This window comes from Lithobates pipiens, unplaced genomic scaffold (genome assembly GCF_037356315.1).
Source record: "Lithobates pipiens isolate NorthernLeopardFrog02 unplaced genomic scaffold, aLitPip1_a1.2 Scaffold_13, whole genome shotgun sequence".
NCBI lineage: Eukaryota > Metazoa > Chordata > Amphibia > Anura > Ranidae > Lithobates > Lithobates pipiens.
Genome location: NW_027507718.1, coordinates 402,893,605 through 402,908,648, shown reverse-complemented (window position 1 = coordinate 402,908,648; position 15,044 = coordinate 402,893,605). Strand labels below are relative to the sequence as shown.

The window sequence follows — 15,044 nt, the reverse complement described above, 5'->3', positions numbered from 1 at the left end:
AGGGAACAGTGGTATAAGGGATATGCCTCTCTCCGACAGTTTCTCCAATGGCCAGATCAGAACCTCATGTCCGCTGAGCAGATTCCTTTTTTTTACCTAACAAGTCACGCTTTAAAATTGTGCACCCTCGAGGAATGGTGCCAAACTTCAGTACTTAAACATCTCCATAGGCGGCGCTTTACTTTTTTTACAGGTTACATGTTTAAAGTTACACAAGAGGTATTGGGCTATAATTGTTGCTTTTGCTCTAACACACATGTGAACGCTGTTTACATATAAGGACAAAACTTATGTATGTTTTAACTTCTGTGCGCGAGCACGCGGGGACAGGGGCGCTTTCAATTTATTTTATTTTTTTTATTCTTTATTTTACTTTATTATTATTTTTTTTTACACTTTCTCTTGAAAAAACATTGTTTTAATCACTTTTATTCCTATTACAAGGATTGTAAACGTCCCTTGTGATAGGAATAGTGCATGACAGGTCCTCTTTATGGAGAGATGTGGGGTCAATAATACCCCACATCTCTCCCCCAGGCTGGAAAGGCAGAGATAAAAACCTCTCTCTCCTTTCCAGCCGCGTCCTCAGCTTTCTTTACTTCCACCAGCCCGGACGTGACAGCATAACATTGTGGTCGGGCCTCCGAGGGTGATAGAGATGACTGGGGACCATCTGGTCACCAGATATCTCTATGGTAAACTCCTGGCGGATTCTTTCTCACCGGAGAAACACCATTCTGGTTTCCTCTCATGGACATGCTGGGAGTTTAATTGGATCCTGTCTCTAAATTGGCCCCAGTATGAATTAGAGTTAGGACCTTAGATTGTAAACTTCTTGAGGGTAGAGAAGGATATGAATGTGCAATATATACTGTATATATATTTCGGTGGGCTCATCTCACAATTGAGGGAGACATCATTGGATCCTAGGAAAGCCAAGGATCACAAATCCCATGAGACTCCAATTTTTCCATAGATTTGGGATTCTCACTTTTCCCTGGATCTCATGGCGAGGTCCTATTTAATAATCAGTGTCTAAAGGAAATGGTTGGAAGCCAAGATGTAAGTAAGATTTTTTATTTTTTTTAATTAGTAGGGCGGGTTACAAGGCAAATGGACTATTTTTATACAAGGCCTCAACATTGTAGGCTAGTCAGATATCTGAGAAAAATATGATCTAGATAAATATAAAGAAGGATAAAGATGCATAGCCAAACACCTTCCGTGTTGGCTCACGTTTGTAAAAACAGTAGCAGCCAATAATATTCAACATGACTAATATATACATCTCTGTTGGTCAGTTGTTGAGGGCTTCTGGTGCAGACCGCTGTCACCTGTAGAAATACGGATTGTCGCCTGATTTGGCTGAAACTTAATAGGTTGAGTGATGATTATATCATGCCTATTAAAAAAATTAACTCTAGACCTTTCACTTTTCACACAACAATTAGTTGTTAAACACAACCACTCCAGACAGGTTGGCCATACAAAGAATAACAGCCCTAAAGGAGTAATAGTGGCTGACCTTCTGAAGAATGAAAAAGGCACAGTAACTTAGAACCAGCTGCAAATATTTTGACTTGCATTGGGTACATATTGCTGGTCAGGCTCTGTCAGGAAGGCACTGGCCATAGTACAGATGAAGCCTCAAGACGTACATGGGTGCCCAGGTGCAGATGTACCGGTGCCTGTTCTTTTGTTTATAACCATCAAAAAAAAGAGCTTCCTCCTGAGTGGGTGGGATTTTAAATGACCATCAACTCTGGACACAAATGGACACAATAATATACAATTTTTATTTATAAATTACACAATGTACATAACATTGCCAGGAAGGGCAAATGGGCTAAACAATGTCCTCCTGGTATATTAATAAATAAACAAACACATATACAGAACAAAATATAATTAAAACAATGCTTGTCCTATATCACACACACCCGACGCGTTTCCAGTTGCTGATAATTCAGAACCTTCATCAGGGGTGAACAAACTTGATGATATCGCAATCTAGTGAGGTGTAAGTTCGAGGATCAAAATGCCTGCCATTTAGAAGAGTATAAGTATGTCTGAAGAATGCTTCAAATACTATCGAGGTGTCAACCAAGTACAGGATGTCCTGCAAATTACTTCCAGATCAGTTAGACGGAATCTATGGCAAGGGGGGTTTTATTTCTATGTGGGACATTAATTGGAACAAGCAATGGCTATCTGGATGTTTCAAGTCCACCTTCATGTGTGTGTCAAGCTGAATTAACATGTATATGACTTGCACCCAGGGTTGCCTTGTCCCATTCCCAGGAAGTAAGCCTAAAAGGAAAACTGGAAGCTGTAGTCCAACCACAAATTACAAACGGCGAAGCAGTCCTCTATGTGCAGCATATAGTGCCATCCATACGCTGCACCTGAAGGTGGACTTGAAACATCCAGATAGCCATTGCTTGTTCCAATTAATGTCCCACATAGAAATAAAACCCCCCTTGCCATAGATTCCGTCTAACTGATCTGGAAGTAATTTGCAGGACATCCTGTACTTGGTTGACACCTCGATAGTATTTGAAGCATTCTTCAGACATACTTATACTCTTCTAAATGGCAGGCATTTTGATCCTCGAACTTACACCTCACTAGATTGCTATATCATCAAGTTTGTTCACCCCTGATGAAGGTTCTGAATTATCAGCAACTGGAAACACGTCGGGTGTGGGTGATATAGGACAAACATTGTTTTAATTATATTTTGTTCTGTATATGTGTTTGTTTATTTATTAATATACCAGGAGGACATTGTTTAGCCCATTTGCCCTTCCTGGCAATGTTATGTACATTGTGTAATTTATAAATAAAAATTGTATATTATTGTGTCCATTTGTGTCCGGAGTTGATGGTCATTTAAAATCCCACCCACTCAGGGGGAAGCTCTTTTTTTGAAAAGTATATTGGGATTGGACCACTTCACCGTCATTTGACCCATTTTCAGTTCTTTTCTCGTTTTTTGTTTATAACCGTGCTCAGCTAATGTTGGCGCCAATGGGACTATTTAAATTTCAGCCGAGCAGCTCTATTAGCCAGTGCTGTCTGATCTACAGCTATTATCCTTATTGCTGTATCTGTCCCTGTGTTGACTTCTGTTACTGACCCGGCTTGCCCTGACTTTGCTTGAATGCTACCTGCTCTGACCTTGGCCTGTCTCTGGATTTTATCTGCCTCTTGCTCATCTGTGCTTGTATCCTGAATATTCTCTGCCTGTGTTTACATCTGTTGCTGACCTGGCTTGTCCTTCTCTGCATGCTCCCTGGTCCTTGTTGGTCCTTCACCTTCTGAGTGCTACCAGTTTTTCCACACCTGCCACGTGCCAGCTGCCTGTAAAGCACCCGATTCCTGCTGTCTGCCCAATCTAGGATCTGCTGTCTCTGCTCTCATCTGCTTTTCCAGCGATCTGGCCCATCTCTAGCGACGCACCCCCTACCCACTGCTGTGGCTGCTGAAACATATTACAGGAACTCCTACCTCGTCACGCTCCCATGGCCACTGTCACAACATCAGTGGTCTCAGAGCTGGGACTGTACGAGAGGCCTCCCTCTACACGTCAGGCTCTGCCACAAAGTATGTGAAACACATTACTACAAACATTTTAAAGATTATTTCTTTCTGCTTTTGATGAGACATAAAGTCATAATGATGCTTTTTTTTTTTTTTGATTGGCAAATGTATTTTACTTACCGAAATCTTTGGTTTAGCTCCATGGCCATATACCTGAGCTGATGTACAATCTGCAGTGTATACCTGAGATATATTCCTTGGTGAGTGACATGAGGGAGAAACATCTCCTGCACCAAAAACGGTGGCCTAAGGAACAAACACAAAAGGTACATGCTTAGAATCTGACAGTTGGCAATCATTGCAAACTACTATCAATGTCTACACAGCTGTGAGATGTGCCTATTTCTGGAGTTAAAATCAATACTTAAAACAGGCTGGCAGTAAGACCCCTTTCACATTGGAGTGCTTTGCAGGCGCTATAGCTCTAAAAATAGCGCCCTGAAAGAGCTGCTCTTGTCTCTTCAGTGTGAAAGCCCGAGGGCTTTCACCCTGGAGCGGTGTGCTGGTAGGACAGTAAAAAAAATCCTGCTAGCAGCATCTTTGGAGCGGTGAATGAGCGGTGTGTATACCGCTCCTCCACCGCTCCTGCCCATTGAAATCAATAGGGCAGTGTGGCTATACCGCCGGCAAAGTGCTGCTGCAGCAGCGCTTTGCAGGTGATTTTAACCCTTTTTCGGCCACTAGCGGTGGTTAAAACCGCCCCAATAGTGGCCAAATACCCCCCGCAAATACGTTGGTAAAGCACCGCTAAAAATAACGGTGCTTTACTGCAGACGCCCCAGTGTGAAAGGGGCCTAAGTCAGTAATTCTGATTTTTAGCCATTCCATCTGTCACAGACGATACCTTGGAATCATCCCTTCTGTAGATTGTATGGAAAGTCTATAACTGATAGACATGTGCATTTGTTTTCGTCCGAATGCATTTTCATCCGAATTTCAGGTATTTTCGTTTTCGTTTTGACAAACGATAACGAAAGCACAGAATCCGAAAAAACGAAAGATCCGACATAAATAAATGCTTTGTCTATCTGTGTCTATAGAACCTGTGGTCGAATGTGCCTAATCTTACCTCTATTAGCTCTATTAGTCCAAGATTATATAGAGAAAATATTCGACAGAGAAAAAAGATTTGACAGAGAGAAAAGATTCTGCAAGTTACTGTCCTAAAAAGTGTTTGGGGACCCGGGTCCTGCCCCAGGGGACATGGATCAATGCAAAAAAAAGTTTTAAAAATGGCTGTTTTTTCAGGAGCAGTGATTTTAATAATGATTAAAGTGAAACAATAAAAGTGTAATATTCCTTTAAATTTCATAGCTGGGTGGTGTCTATAGTATGCCTGTGAAGGGGCGCATGTTTCCCGTGCTTAGAACTGTCCCTGCACAAAGTGTCATTTATACAGGAAAAAAAGTCCTTTAAAATCACTCACTCGCAGCTATTATGAATTGTCGGCTCCGTAATACAGAGAACACTCATTGAAAGTCATTGATAAAACCCGGGCTTCCCCGTGACGTATGGGTGACCCCGCCCCCCTCTGATGTAACACAGGCAGGTTTCCATTACATCAGAGGGGGCGGGGTCACCCATACGTCACTGGGGAAGCCCGGGTTTCCCCTTGCGTCAGAGGGGGGCGGGGTCAGTTGACGGGTGGCCCCGCCCTCCGCATATAACAAACGTCAGGCCGCCGGGATCCCCGCAGTGTCTCCTCCGTGGAGACAGAAGATGGATGGATTCGCTGCGCTGGATCAGATCAGCCATCGCTGGACATCCGTCCCTGGATAGCAAGAGTGGATTACCACCGCTGGAATCTTTTTTAATTTTTTTTTTGTTTTTAATAAAATAATTTTTCAAAAGTGTGTTTGTCTTATTTAACTATTTTTTACACTTTCTTTGTGAAATGGTAGGGGTACTTTTGTACCCCCTTACCATTTCAAACAGGGGGGGGCGGGATCTGGGGTCCCCTTGTTAAAGGGGGCTTCCAAATTCTGATAAGCCCCCCGCCCGCAGACACCCACAACCACTGGCCAGGGTTGTGGGGATGAGGCCCTTGTCCTCATCAACATGAGGACAAGGTGCTTTGAGGGGTCACAGACCCCCAAAGCATCCTTCCAATGTTGAGGGCATGTGGCCTGGTACGGTTCAGGAGGGAGGGGGGCCGTTCTCTCATCCCCCCCCTCTTTTCCTGCGGCCTTCCAGGTTGCGTGCTCAGATAAAGGGTCTGGTATGGATTTTTAGGGGGACCCCACTTTATTTTTTTTTTATTTGACGCGGGGTTCTCCTTAATATCCATACCAGACCTGAAGGGTCTGGTATGGATATTTAGGGGGAACCCCACGTCAAATTTTTTTAAAATTTGACGCAGGGTTCCCCTTAATATCCATACCAGACCTGAAGGGCCTGGTAATTGAATTTGGGGGACCCCCACGCTTTTTTTTAAATGTATTATTTTTTTTTTTTATCAATGACTTTCAATGAGTGTTCTCTGTATTACGGAGCCGACAATTCATAATAGCTGCGAGTGATTTTAAAGGACTTTTTTTCCTGCATAAATGACACTTTGTGCAGGGACAGTTCTAAGCATGGGAAACATGCGCCCCTTCACAGGCATACTATACACACCCCCTAGGTACAAAATTTAAAGGAATATTACACTTTTATTGTTTCACTTTAATCATTATTAAAACCACTGCTCCCGAAAAAACGGCTGTTTTTAAAACTTTTTTCTGCATTGATACATGTCCCCTGGGGCAGGACCCGGGTCCCCAAACACTTTTAAGGACCGTAACTTGCATATTAGCCTTTAAAATTAGCACTTTAGATTTTGAACGTTGGAGTCCCATAGACTTTAATAGGGTTCTAAAGTTCACACGAAGTATGCTATATACTGGCTCAGTCGAATCTTCTTATACATTCGACAGACACCATAAGCCTTCAAAGACAGATTCGACCGTAATTCATGTGGATTTTTGGACGAATGCAATTTTTGAACGAAAAACTAAATAAATAAAAACGAATTTCGGGAGTAACTAAATAAATGAATTTTTCGGACGAAAACGAAATTACGAAACAAAATATTTTACTCTGCACATGTCCAATAACTGATGTAAAAGTTGGATACAAAGGCTGGGTCACACCAGGCACATTGGCATGCATTTTGCTGAGTTTGCAAATGCAATCCCAATTTAAATTGCAAATCCTTTCATGCCTCATTAGCATAACAAGAGTCACTTACCTTACTGATTAAAAATCATTACTCCTAATCATAAAATTCATACCATAAAATATATCAGTTTAGTGCAAGTGTAGGATTTGTACCCTTCATACCCACAGATCTTAGTACAGTTCTGCGTATCTCAAGTGTATTATACATGCTTTCAAAATCTAAAGGCGAATTTAAGCTAAAAATAATTTCTTCTGATTAATTGCTCCCCCCCTCTTTTTTTTGGGGGGGGGGGCAGATGCTGGGTCTTTATGGGTCTAGACTTTAATTTCTCTTGTTATCGCAAGGGGATATAGTGTTGGTTACTGTACTTATGTTGTATGCACCCTTTTTTATATATGTTTTTATTCTTTATTATTTGCTCTGGGGAGATTGCTTTCATTAATTTGGGAGCTACATTGTACACTGGTGCTGTTGAATGGTACTGCTGAATGTTTAATCGTTTTTTTATGTGTGTAACTTTTATGTGAAAAGGCCTAATTTACATGTAGGACCCCTGCCCTAGGCTGGCTACATTTAGTTTTTGGCCCTGTTGTAGTCAGCTGGTGGTTGATTGCTCCTGCCTCCCTCTTGAAGAAGCTTCCAGAAATAGAGTAGGAGGGTTAGCCACTGAGTTATGAATATTTATCTGACCTCCTGGGGAGAAGATCAATGTTTGGGAGGGTCTGTTCAGAGCTCTTTCTCCTTCTCCCCTGGAAGGCAGCCTGTGTTACTGAAGCGTTGTTGTTGTTGGGCCTCAGCATATGCTTGGCTAAGGGCCTAAATGAGCCTGGATTATAGAGAACATTTTGGAGAAAATTGCTTGTGGAAGCTTGGCTGAAAAGGTGGAGCACCTCTCTCTTGAAGCTCCGGGTTTGAGGGTAGATCCCAGAGGTTGCTGTTGTGTACTGCGACTGCTCTTATAGGCATAGCTCCCAACTGTCCCTGATTTTGAGAGACTGTCCCTGATTTGAAGCAATGTCCCATTGTCCCTCTTTCCTCCTCATCTGTCCCTCATTTTGGTCTGATCTATATAGTTGTATATAAAATGGATTATTTATCTTTCAAAAGGTGTTTCCCAATGCTAAACCTTTCATCCAATTTCTAAATTGCTGCATTTGTTAATTTTAAAAGCTAATAAAAGGAATAGTAGAGGTAAAAAAAGCCCTTGTGGGTTTCACTAATTTAGAATTTTATGTTAATTCTCCTTTACGGGGGAGTGGCAGGGGTTATGTCCTATGCCTATACACTTTTGCTAGTTGGTGTCCCTCATTCCTATCTTGGAAAGTTGGGAGGTATGTTATAGGGTTCAGGATTGCTTGCTATCTCCTTTCCTCTTACTGCTGGAACCAAGATCTTTAATGAAGTTGTTCTCTTACAAGTCTGAGTGACAAGAATATCCCGCACCCTCATCCCTCTACCCACCTGTGTTCGAGTACTGCAATAAATCTTTAAAAAGACAACCCTAGACTGAGATTGAATTGTGTATGTCTGGAAATTGTACCTGGATTAGTAGTCTCTGAACAGGCAGGCCTGTCTATTTCCAGCAGCCCCTCTTTGGCTAAGTACTACATACACTTGTGGTTGGGGGTGGTTAAAAACAGAAGGTTAAGTTATGTTTTTACACCCCCAACAGCCCCCCAAACTGCAAAGGCAGCGATACTAGGGTATGCACATATGATACACCTGAAGCTGTGCAGAGTGACAAACCCCCTCGTCGCATTCAGCAAGCAGTATTGCTGGCTGAATATATTCAAGTGTATGGGGCCGTTACACAACCACCTGTATTGCACACGGTTGCAGCACAAAGATGTCAGCATTTAGGAGTTAAAACAGGTGGTGAGGAGGTAATATAAAACCTCCTTACCACCATTCAAAAGCCCTCTGAAAAGCATTCCACTGCAGTTCACTCTTCAGAGGGCTGATGCAAGTGTAAACAAGCCCCAGAAACCACCAAAGCAGCAAAGCTGATTTAATCCTGCTGGTAGCATTTATATGCCAATACATAAGGTACAATACGATAAAAAGGATACATTAATAGTCACATTACAAATTCATTGCTAAATATTGTGTTCATCTGGAGTAGATCTTGACCTGCTTCAGGACTCTTATTCTTTGTAGACATATATGATAGACATGTTAACTAACCCTAGATTCCAGGAAGTCATTCTGTTTTTATGCCTCTGTCTTCCTGACATTATTCGTATTCTTGATGTATGGCTACTGCACAGTACCACTTCTGTTGTCCTGTATGCTGGGTGTAATTCTCAGTATCTGTGTATTCTGGACATTGCACAGTACCATGCCTCTTTTTCTGTATGCTGGGTGTAATTCTATGCGTATGTTATTAGGCCTGCATTGATGTTGCAATTTTCTTGCATCCTGTATGTGATTCTTGGCATCTGTTTTATGTTGTAGCATCTGCACATCTTCCTATGGCTTTTCAACATCTTGTGTGCATTTGTAAGTCCCTTTATCAGTTACAACCCTTAATCAGTTTAGCCCCATCCCAGCATGTGCCACTTCCTTATCACCCTTTAAAATGTCTTCCCAAGTTGACATATTCAACGACGTTACATATTCATTGAGACGGTGAACAGAGAGGTGTTGATGTGTAGGATGTTCAAAGTCATAGCAGCCAGTCATAGTTCACTTTACTGTAGTTAGGGTTACTAAGAGAGGATCTGATTCCTATGGGTTACAGGGAAACTGTACTTTTTTTTATACCATTGGTCTTTGCACTCTTTTATCAAATATATAATAAAAATACTCCCAACTTTCTTAAATAATAAAGAGGGATATCTTTTAGCACACAGTATGTAGGCAATGGACATGCCCCAGCCATGATTCTGGTTACATGGACCCAAAGATCTAATATGCAGAAAATGATTGACTGAACCACACAAGTGCATTTTTTTCTACCTCTATTATGAGGTATATATAAAGTATCTCACAAAAGTGAGTATACCCTTCACATTTTTGTAAATATTTTATTATATCTTTTCATGTGACAACACTGAAGAATTAACACTTTGCTACAATGCAAGGCAGTGGTCACCTTGGAGGTGTGTTTGGGGTCGTTATCATGTTGGAATACTGCCCCAGTCTCCCAAGGAAGGATCGTGCTCTGCTTCAATATGTCACAGGACATGTTGACATTCATGGTTCCTGCAATTAACTGTAGCTTCCCAGTACTGGCAGCACTCATTCAGCCCCAGACCATGACACTCCCACCACCATGCTTGATTGTAGACACACTTGTCTTTGTACTCCTCACCTGGTTGCCGCCACACATGCTTGACACTATCTGAACCAAATAAGTTTGTCTTTATCTCATAAGATCACATGACAGGTTCCAGTAATCCATGACCTTAGTCTGCCTGTCTTCAGCAAACTGTTTGCGGGCTTTCTTGTGCATCATCTTTAGAATTGGCTTCTTTCTGGGACGACAATCATGAGGTGTGTGGCGTATGGTCTGAGCACTGACAGGCTGACACCCCACCCCTTCATCCTCTGCAACAATGCTGGCAGCAATCATACGTCCATTTCCCAAAGAAAACCTCTGGATATGACTCTGAGCACGTGCACTCAACTTCTTTGGTCGACCATGGCGAGACCTGTTCTGAGTGGAACCTGTCCTGTTAAACTGCTGTATGGTCTTGGCCACCGTGCTGCAGCTCAGTTTCAGGGTCTTGGCAATCTTCTTATAGCCTAGGCCATCTTTATATAGAGCAACAATTATTTTTTCAGATCCTCAGAGAATTCTTTGCCATGTGGTGCCATGTGGAACTTCCAGTGACCAGTATGAGAGAATGAGAGTGATAACACCAAATTTAACACAACTGCTCCCCATTCACACCTGAGACTTAGGGACTGAGGGAAAATGGCTAGTTAGGCCCAATTTGGACATTTAGGGGTGTACTCGCTTTTGTTGCCAGCGGTTAATTCATGACTGTGTGTTGAGTTATTTTTAGGGAACAGCAAATTTACACTGTTATACAAGCTGTACACTTACTACTTTACATTGTAGTAAAGTGTAATTTCTTCAGTGTTTTTACATGAAAAGATATAATAAAATATTTACAAAAATGTGAGTGGTGTACTCACTTTTGTGAGACACTGTATATATACACTATATTATTAGTATTGCCTTTACACGTACATGAATTTGAATGGCATCCCAGTCTTAGTCCGGAGGGTTCAATATTGAGATGGCCCACCCTTTGCAGCTATAACAGCTTCACATCTGGGAAGGCTGTCCACAAGGTTTAGGAGTGTGTCTATGGAAATGTTTGGCCATTCTTCCAGAAGCAAGGTCCATAAAGACATAGATGAGCGAGTCTGGGGTGAAGGAACTTGACTGAGTCCTAACCTCAACCCAATAGAACACCTTTGGGATAAATTAGGATGGAAACTGCGAGCCAGGACTTCTCGTGCAACAATTGGGCCTGACCTCACAACTGAGCTTCAGGAAGAATGGTCAAACATTCCAATAGACACACTCCTAAACCTTGTGGACAGCCTTCCCCAGAAGATATGAAGCTGTTATATCTGCAAAGGGTGGGCCAACTCAATATTGAACCCTACAGACTAAGACTGGGATGCCTTTAAGTTCATGTTGTAAAGACAGATGTCACCATGCAGTATATATATATATATATGTATATTGGTTTTCCAAAAATAGAAAATGCAGTAATGTAATTTTGGAAGTCAATATTAAAGGTAAATACTTCTACATAATTGTTCTTTCTTCTTGTATAATTTGTAAAACCCCAAAAAATATTATGTGGCAAAATAACAAATACAGTCATATAGAGGATGGATCAAAAGCATAGTGCAGCATAACACTCATGTAGTATAATATCGAATTTTGTATAGAAATGTACACATCAGACCAAAAGAGGGACGACTGAGGCTGTGTGAGGAACAGGGGCATTTGGTCTCAAAAAGAGGGATAGTCCCTCCAAATGAGGAATTGTTGTGAGATATGAAAAGCCTTTGAAATGTCCTCTTTATAATGTTATACATGCAGATTTGTGAAATCTCAATTTTCTCTTCAGTAAACAGAGCGTTTAATGTTCCTGTAATCTTTTATTAACCTGCAAAGTGTTTACAAGCTGTAGACATCTGTAAGAGATTAGGGATGTGCAGTGATGTCATTGCGCAGACATTTATGGCTGTGTGAAAGCTGTGCTTATAGAAAAATAACATGGAAAAGCTATATGTTAAAGGGATTCGTTTTTCTCCGCTGCATCAGCAGTAAGGAAATAAAAAAAAATACGTACAATAGTTTTGTTAATAACAAGGCAGCAAATGTCGCATGAATGTAAGTTAGACAAACAGAAATGTGTTTTAATAATGTTGTGAAAGGTGCTAGACACAATTTACATGTTAGGAATATAAGTAGACTGTGAATTGAACTGAATGCAGTGTGAACTTCCAAACACTGTTTTCCTTTTGGATGGCTCCCTCTGCTGCTTGTATGCTGCAATGGAAATTTTTGTAGCCGCTATTTTAGTTATTTAGTAATTCAAATTGTAAAGCAATACATTGGACACTGCAGTTGTTTTATGACGGGATCTGAATAAATTCAGGTAAGGCGCTGAACGAATTTAATCAGCCACACATTGTGTATGAAATATGATAAACCTGATAAACTAATGACGCTATGACAAACACTGGTAATATTTTTATTTACAAAAAAAAACAAAAAAAAAACTAAGTGTTTAAGAAAAAAAAAAAAAAAAAAATTCTGCTTCCTGACCCCTAAGCCTGTATTTGCTAGAACAGCATTTGTGGACCTATAGTGGCAGGGTTCATGCCTTATCAACAGTTCTTAATATTCAAGATTCATGAAATGTATTATCATTCTACAAAAAAATGAATTACAAATGTAGTCCCATCCAACATATTACATACAAACATCCAATGCTGCACATACAAAACAGATGGAGCCATATAAAACATACACACAGAAAAAAAAAAACATGCTCCCCCTCAGTCTAGGTTACCTTGATACCTCCAGATTTCAAAAGCCATGAGGCCCGGGGGAAGGTTTTCTGGGGGATTTTGAAGCCTGGTGGTACGAGAGATGATATTTCTGAAATACCTGCCGCCAAGTAACAGTATAACCACTTCAGCTCCGGAAAATTTTACACCCCTCATGACTAGGCCATTTTTTGCTATTGGGCACTGCGCTACTTTGATTGGTGATTGGGCAGTCATGCACGCTGTACCCTAATTAAAGCGGTTGTATAGTCATTTTTACAACTTTTACCTACAGGTAAGCCTATAATAAGGCTTACCTGTAGGTAAAAAAAATATCTCCTAAACCTGTACGGTTTAGGAGATATTCCCCTCGCAATGTGCCGCTGCACATGCGCACATGCGCGGGAGTGACGATATCGCGGCTCCGGCCACTCACAGCACCGGAGCTGCGATACCTGGTAGACATGCCGAGGGAACATGTCAGCTCCCTCGGCGTGGATCGGGCAAGATGTCGGGGCCTCGTTCTAAGGTAAGTATTTCATAAAGAGCTAGTATGCGGTGTATACTAGCTCATTATGCCTTTTCCTTTGCAGGTCAAAAAAAAAACTTCAGCGGGTTTACTACCGCTTTGAATAGAGGTGGTATTTGATCATGGCTGGGTTGTTTTTTTTTGGTTTTTTTTTTTGCATTATAAATGGAAAAAAACAAAACATTCTGAAAAAAAACACAAATATTTTTTATTTTCTGCTATAAATTTCAAATTTCTTCATAAAGTTTGGCCAAAATGTATTCTGCTACATGTTTGTGATAAAAAAAATCCAAACAAGTGTATATTGATTGGCTTGCGTGAAAGTTATAGCGACTACAGGGATATAAACTGGAATTTTGATTTTTATACTACTAGTGGCAGTGGCAGCAATCAATGACTTATATTGGGATAGTGAGTGCGGCAGCTGATCTGACACTAACTGATGCTGGGGTGAACTGACTAGCTGCCTCTGACATCACCAGTGACATTAATACAGTGATCAGTGATAATACTATACAATGCTACTGTATTAATGACACTGGCTGGGAAGGGGTTCACATCTAGGGTGATCAAGGGGTTAAATATGTGCCTAACTATGTATAATGTGTGTGAAGTGAGCTGCTTTTACTAACTGATCTATAAGTTTCTCATCCCCGAGAAACATACCAAGGATGGAAAAGGACCTGGGGGTCCTAGTAGATGATAGGCTCAGCAATAGCATGCAATGCCAAGGTGCTGCTAATAAAGCAAACAGAATATTTGCATGCATTAAGCACTTCAGCCCCAGAAGGATTTACCAAGACCAAGCTCTTTTTTGCAATATGCACTGCATCGCTTTAACTGACAATTGTGCGGTCGTGCGATGTTGTACCCGAACAAAATTGATGTTCTTTATTTTTTTCCCACAAATAGAGCTTTCTTTTGGTGGTATTTGATCACCCCTGCGGTTTTCATTTTTTGCCCTATAAACAAAAAAAGAGCGACAATTTTGAAAAGAAAGCAATATTTATGTTTAATAATATATAAAAACAAGAATTTCTTCCACACTTTAGGCCAATATGTATTCTTTTAATATTTTTTGTTAAAAAAAATCACAATAAGCATATATTGATTGGTTTGCGCCAAAGTTATCACGTCTACAAAATAGGGAATAGATTTATGCCATTTTTTTTTATTAGTAATGGCGGTGATCTGTGATTTTTATTGTGACTGCGACATTGTGTCGGACCGATCGTATACTTTCTACACTATTTTGGGACCATTGGCATTTATACAGCGATCAGTGCAATAAAAATGCACTGATTACTGTGTAAATGTCACTGGCAGGGAAGGGGTTAAACATTAGGGGGTATCAAGGGGTTAACTGTGTTCCCTCAGCATGTTTTAACTGTAGGGGGGATGGGCTCGCTAGAACATGACAGAGATCACTGCTCCCGCTCACTGGGAGCAGTAGATCCCTGTCATGTTGCTAGGCAGAACAGGGAAATGCCTTGTTAACATAGGCATCTCCCCATTCTGCCTCTTCGTGCCACGATCACTGGCCATCGGTGGACATCGAGTCACACCCGTGCCACTTTGCCAGCGTATATCAGCGTTAGTCGGTAGGCAAGTAGTTAAAAAGGGGATTAACTCCAGAGATAAAGCGATAATTCTCCCACTATACAAGACTGTGGTCTGGCCTCACCTGGAATTTGCTGTCCAGTTCTGGGCACCAGTTCTCAGGAAGGA

The 15,044-nt window shown here is 41.2% G+C and overlaps 1 protein-coding gene across 1 annotated transcript in view; it reads right to left on the bottom strand.

Moving 5' to 3' along the window:
* Positions 1-15,044, bottom strand: part of DLC1 (DLC1 Rho GTPase activating protein) — a 539,422-nt gene that overhangs the window by 416,323 nt on the left and 108,055 nt on the right. The window contains exon 3 of the mRNA XM_077477428.1: positions 3,724-3,849. Coding sequence (XP_077333554.1) covers positions 3,724-3,849 — 126 coding nt within the window. The remainder of the gene's footprint in view (positions 1-3,723; positions 3,850-15,044) is intronic.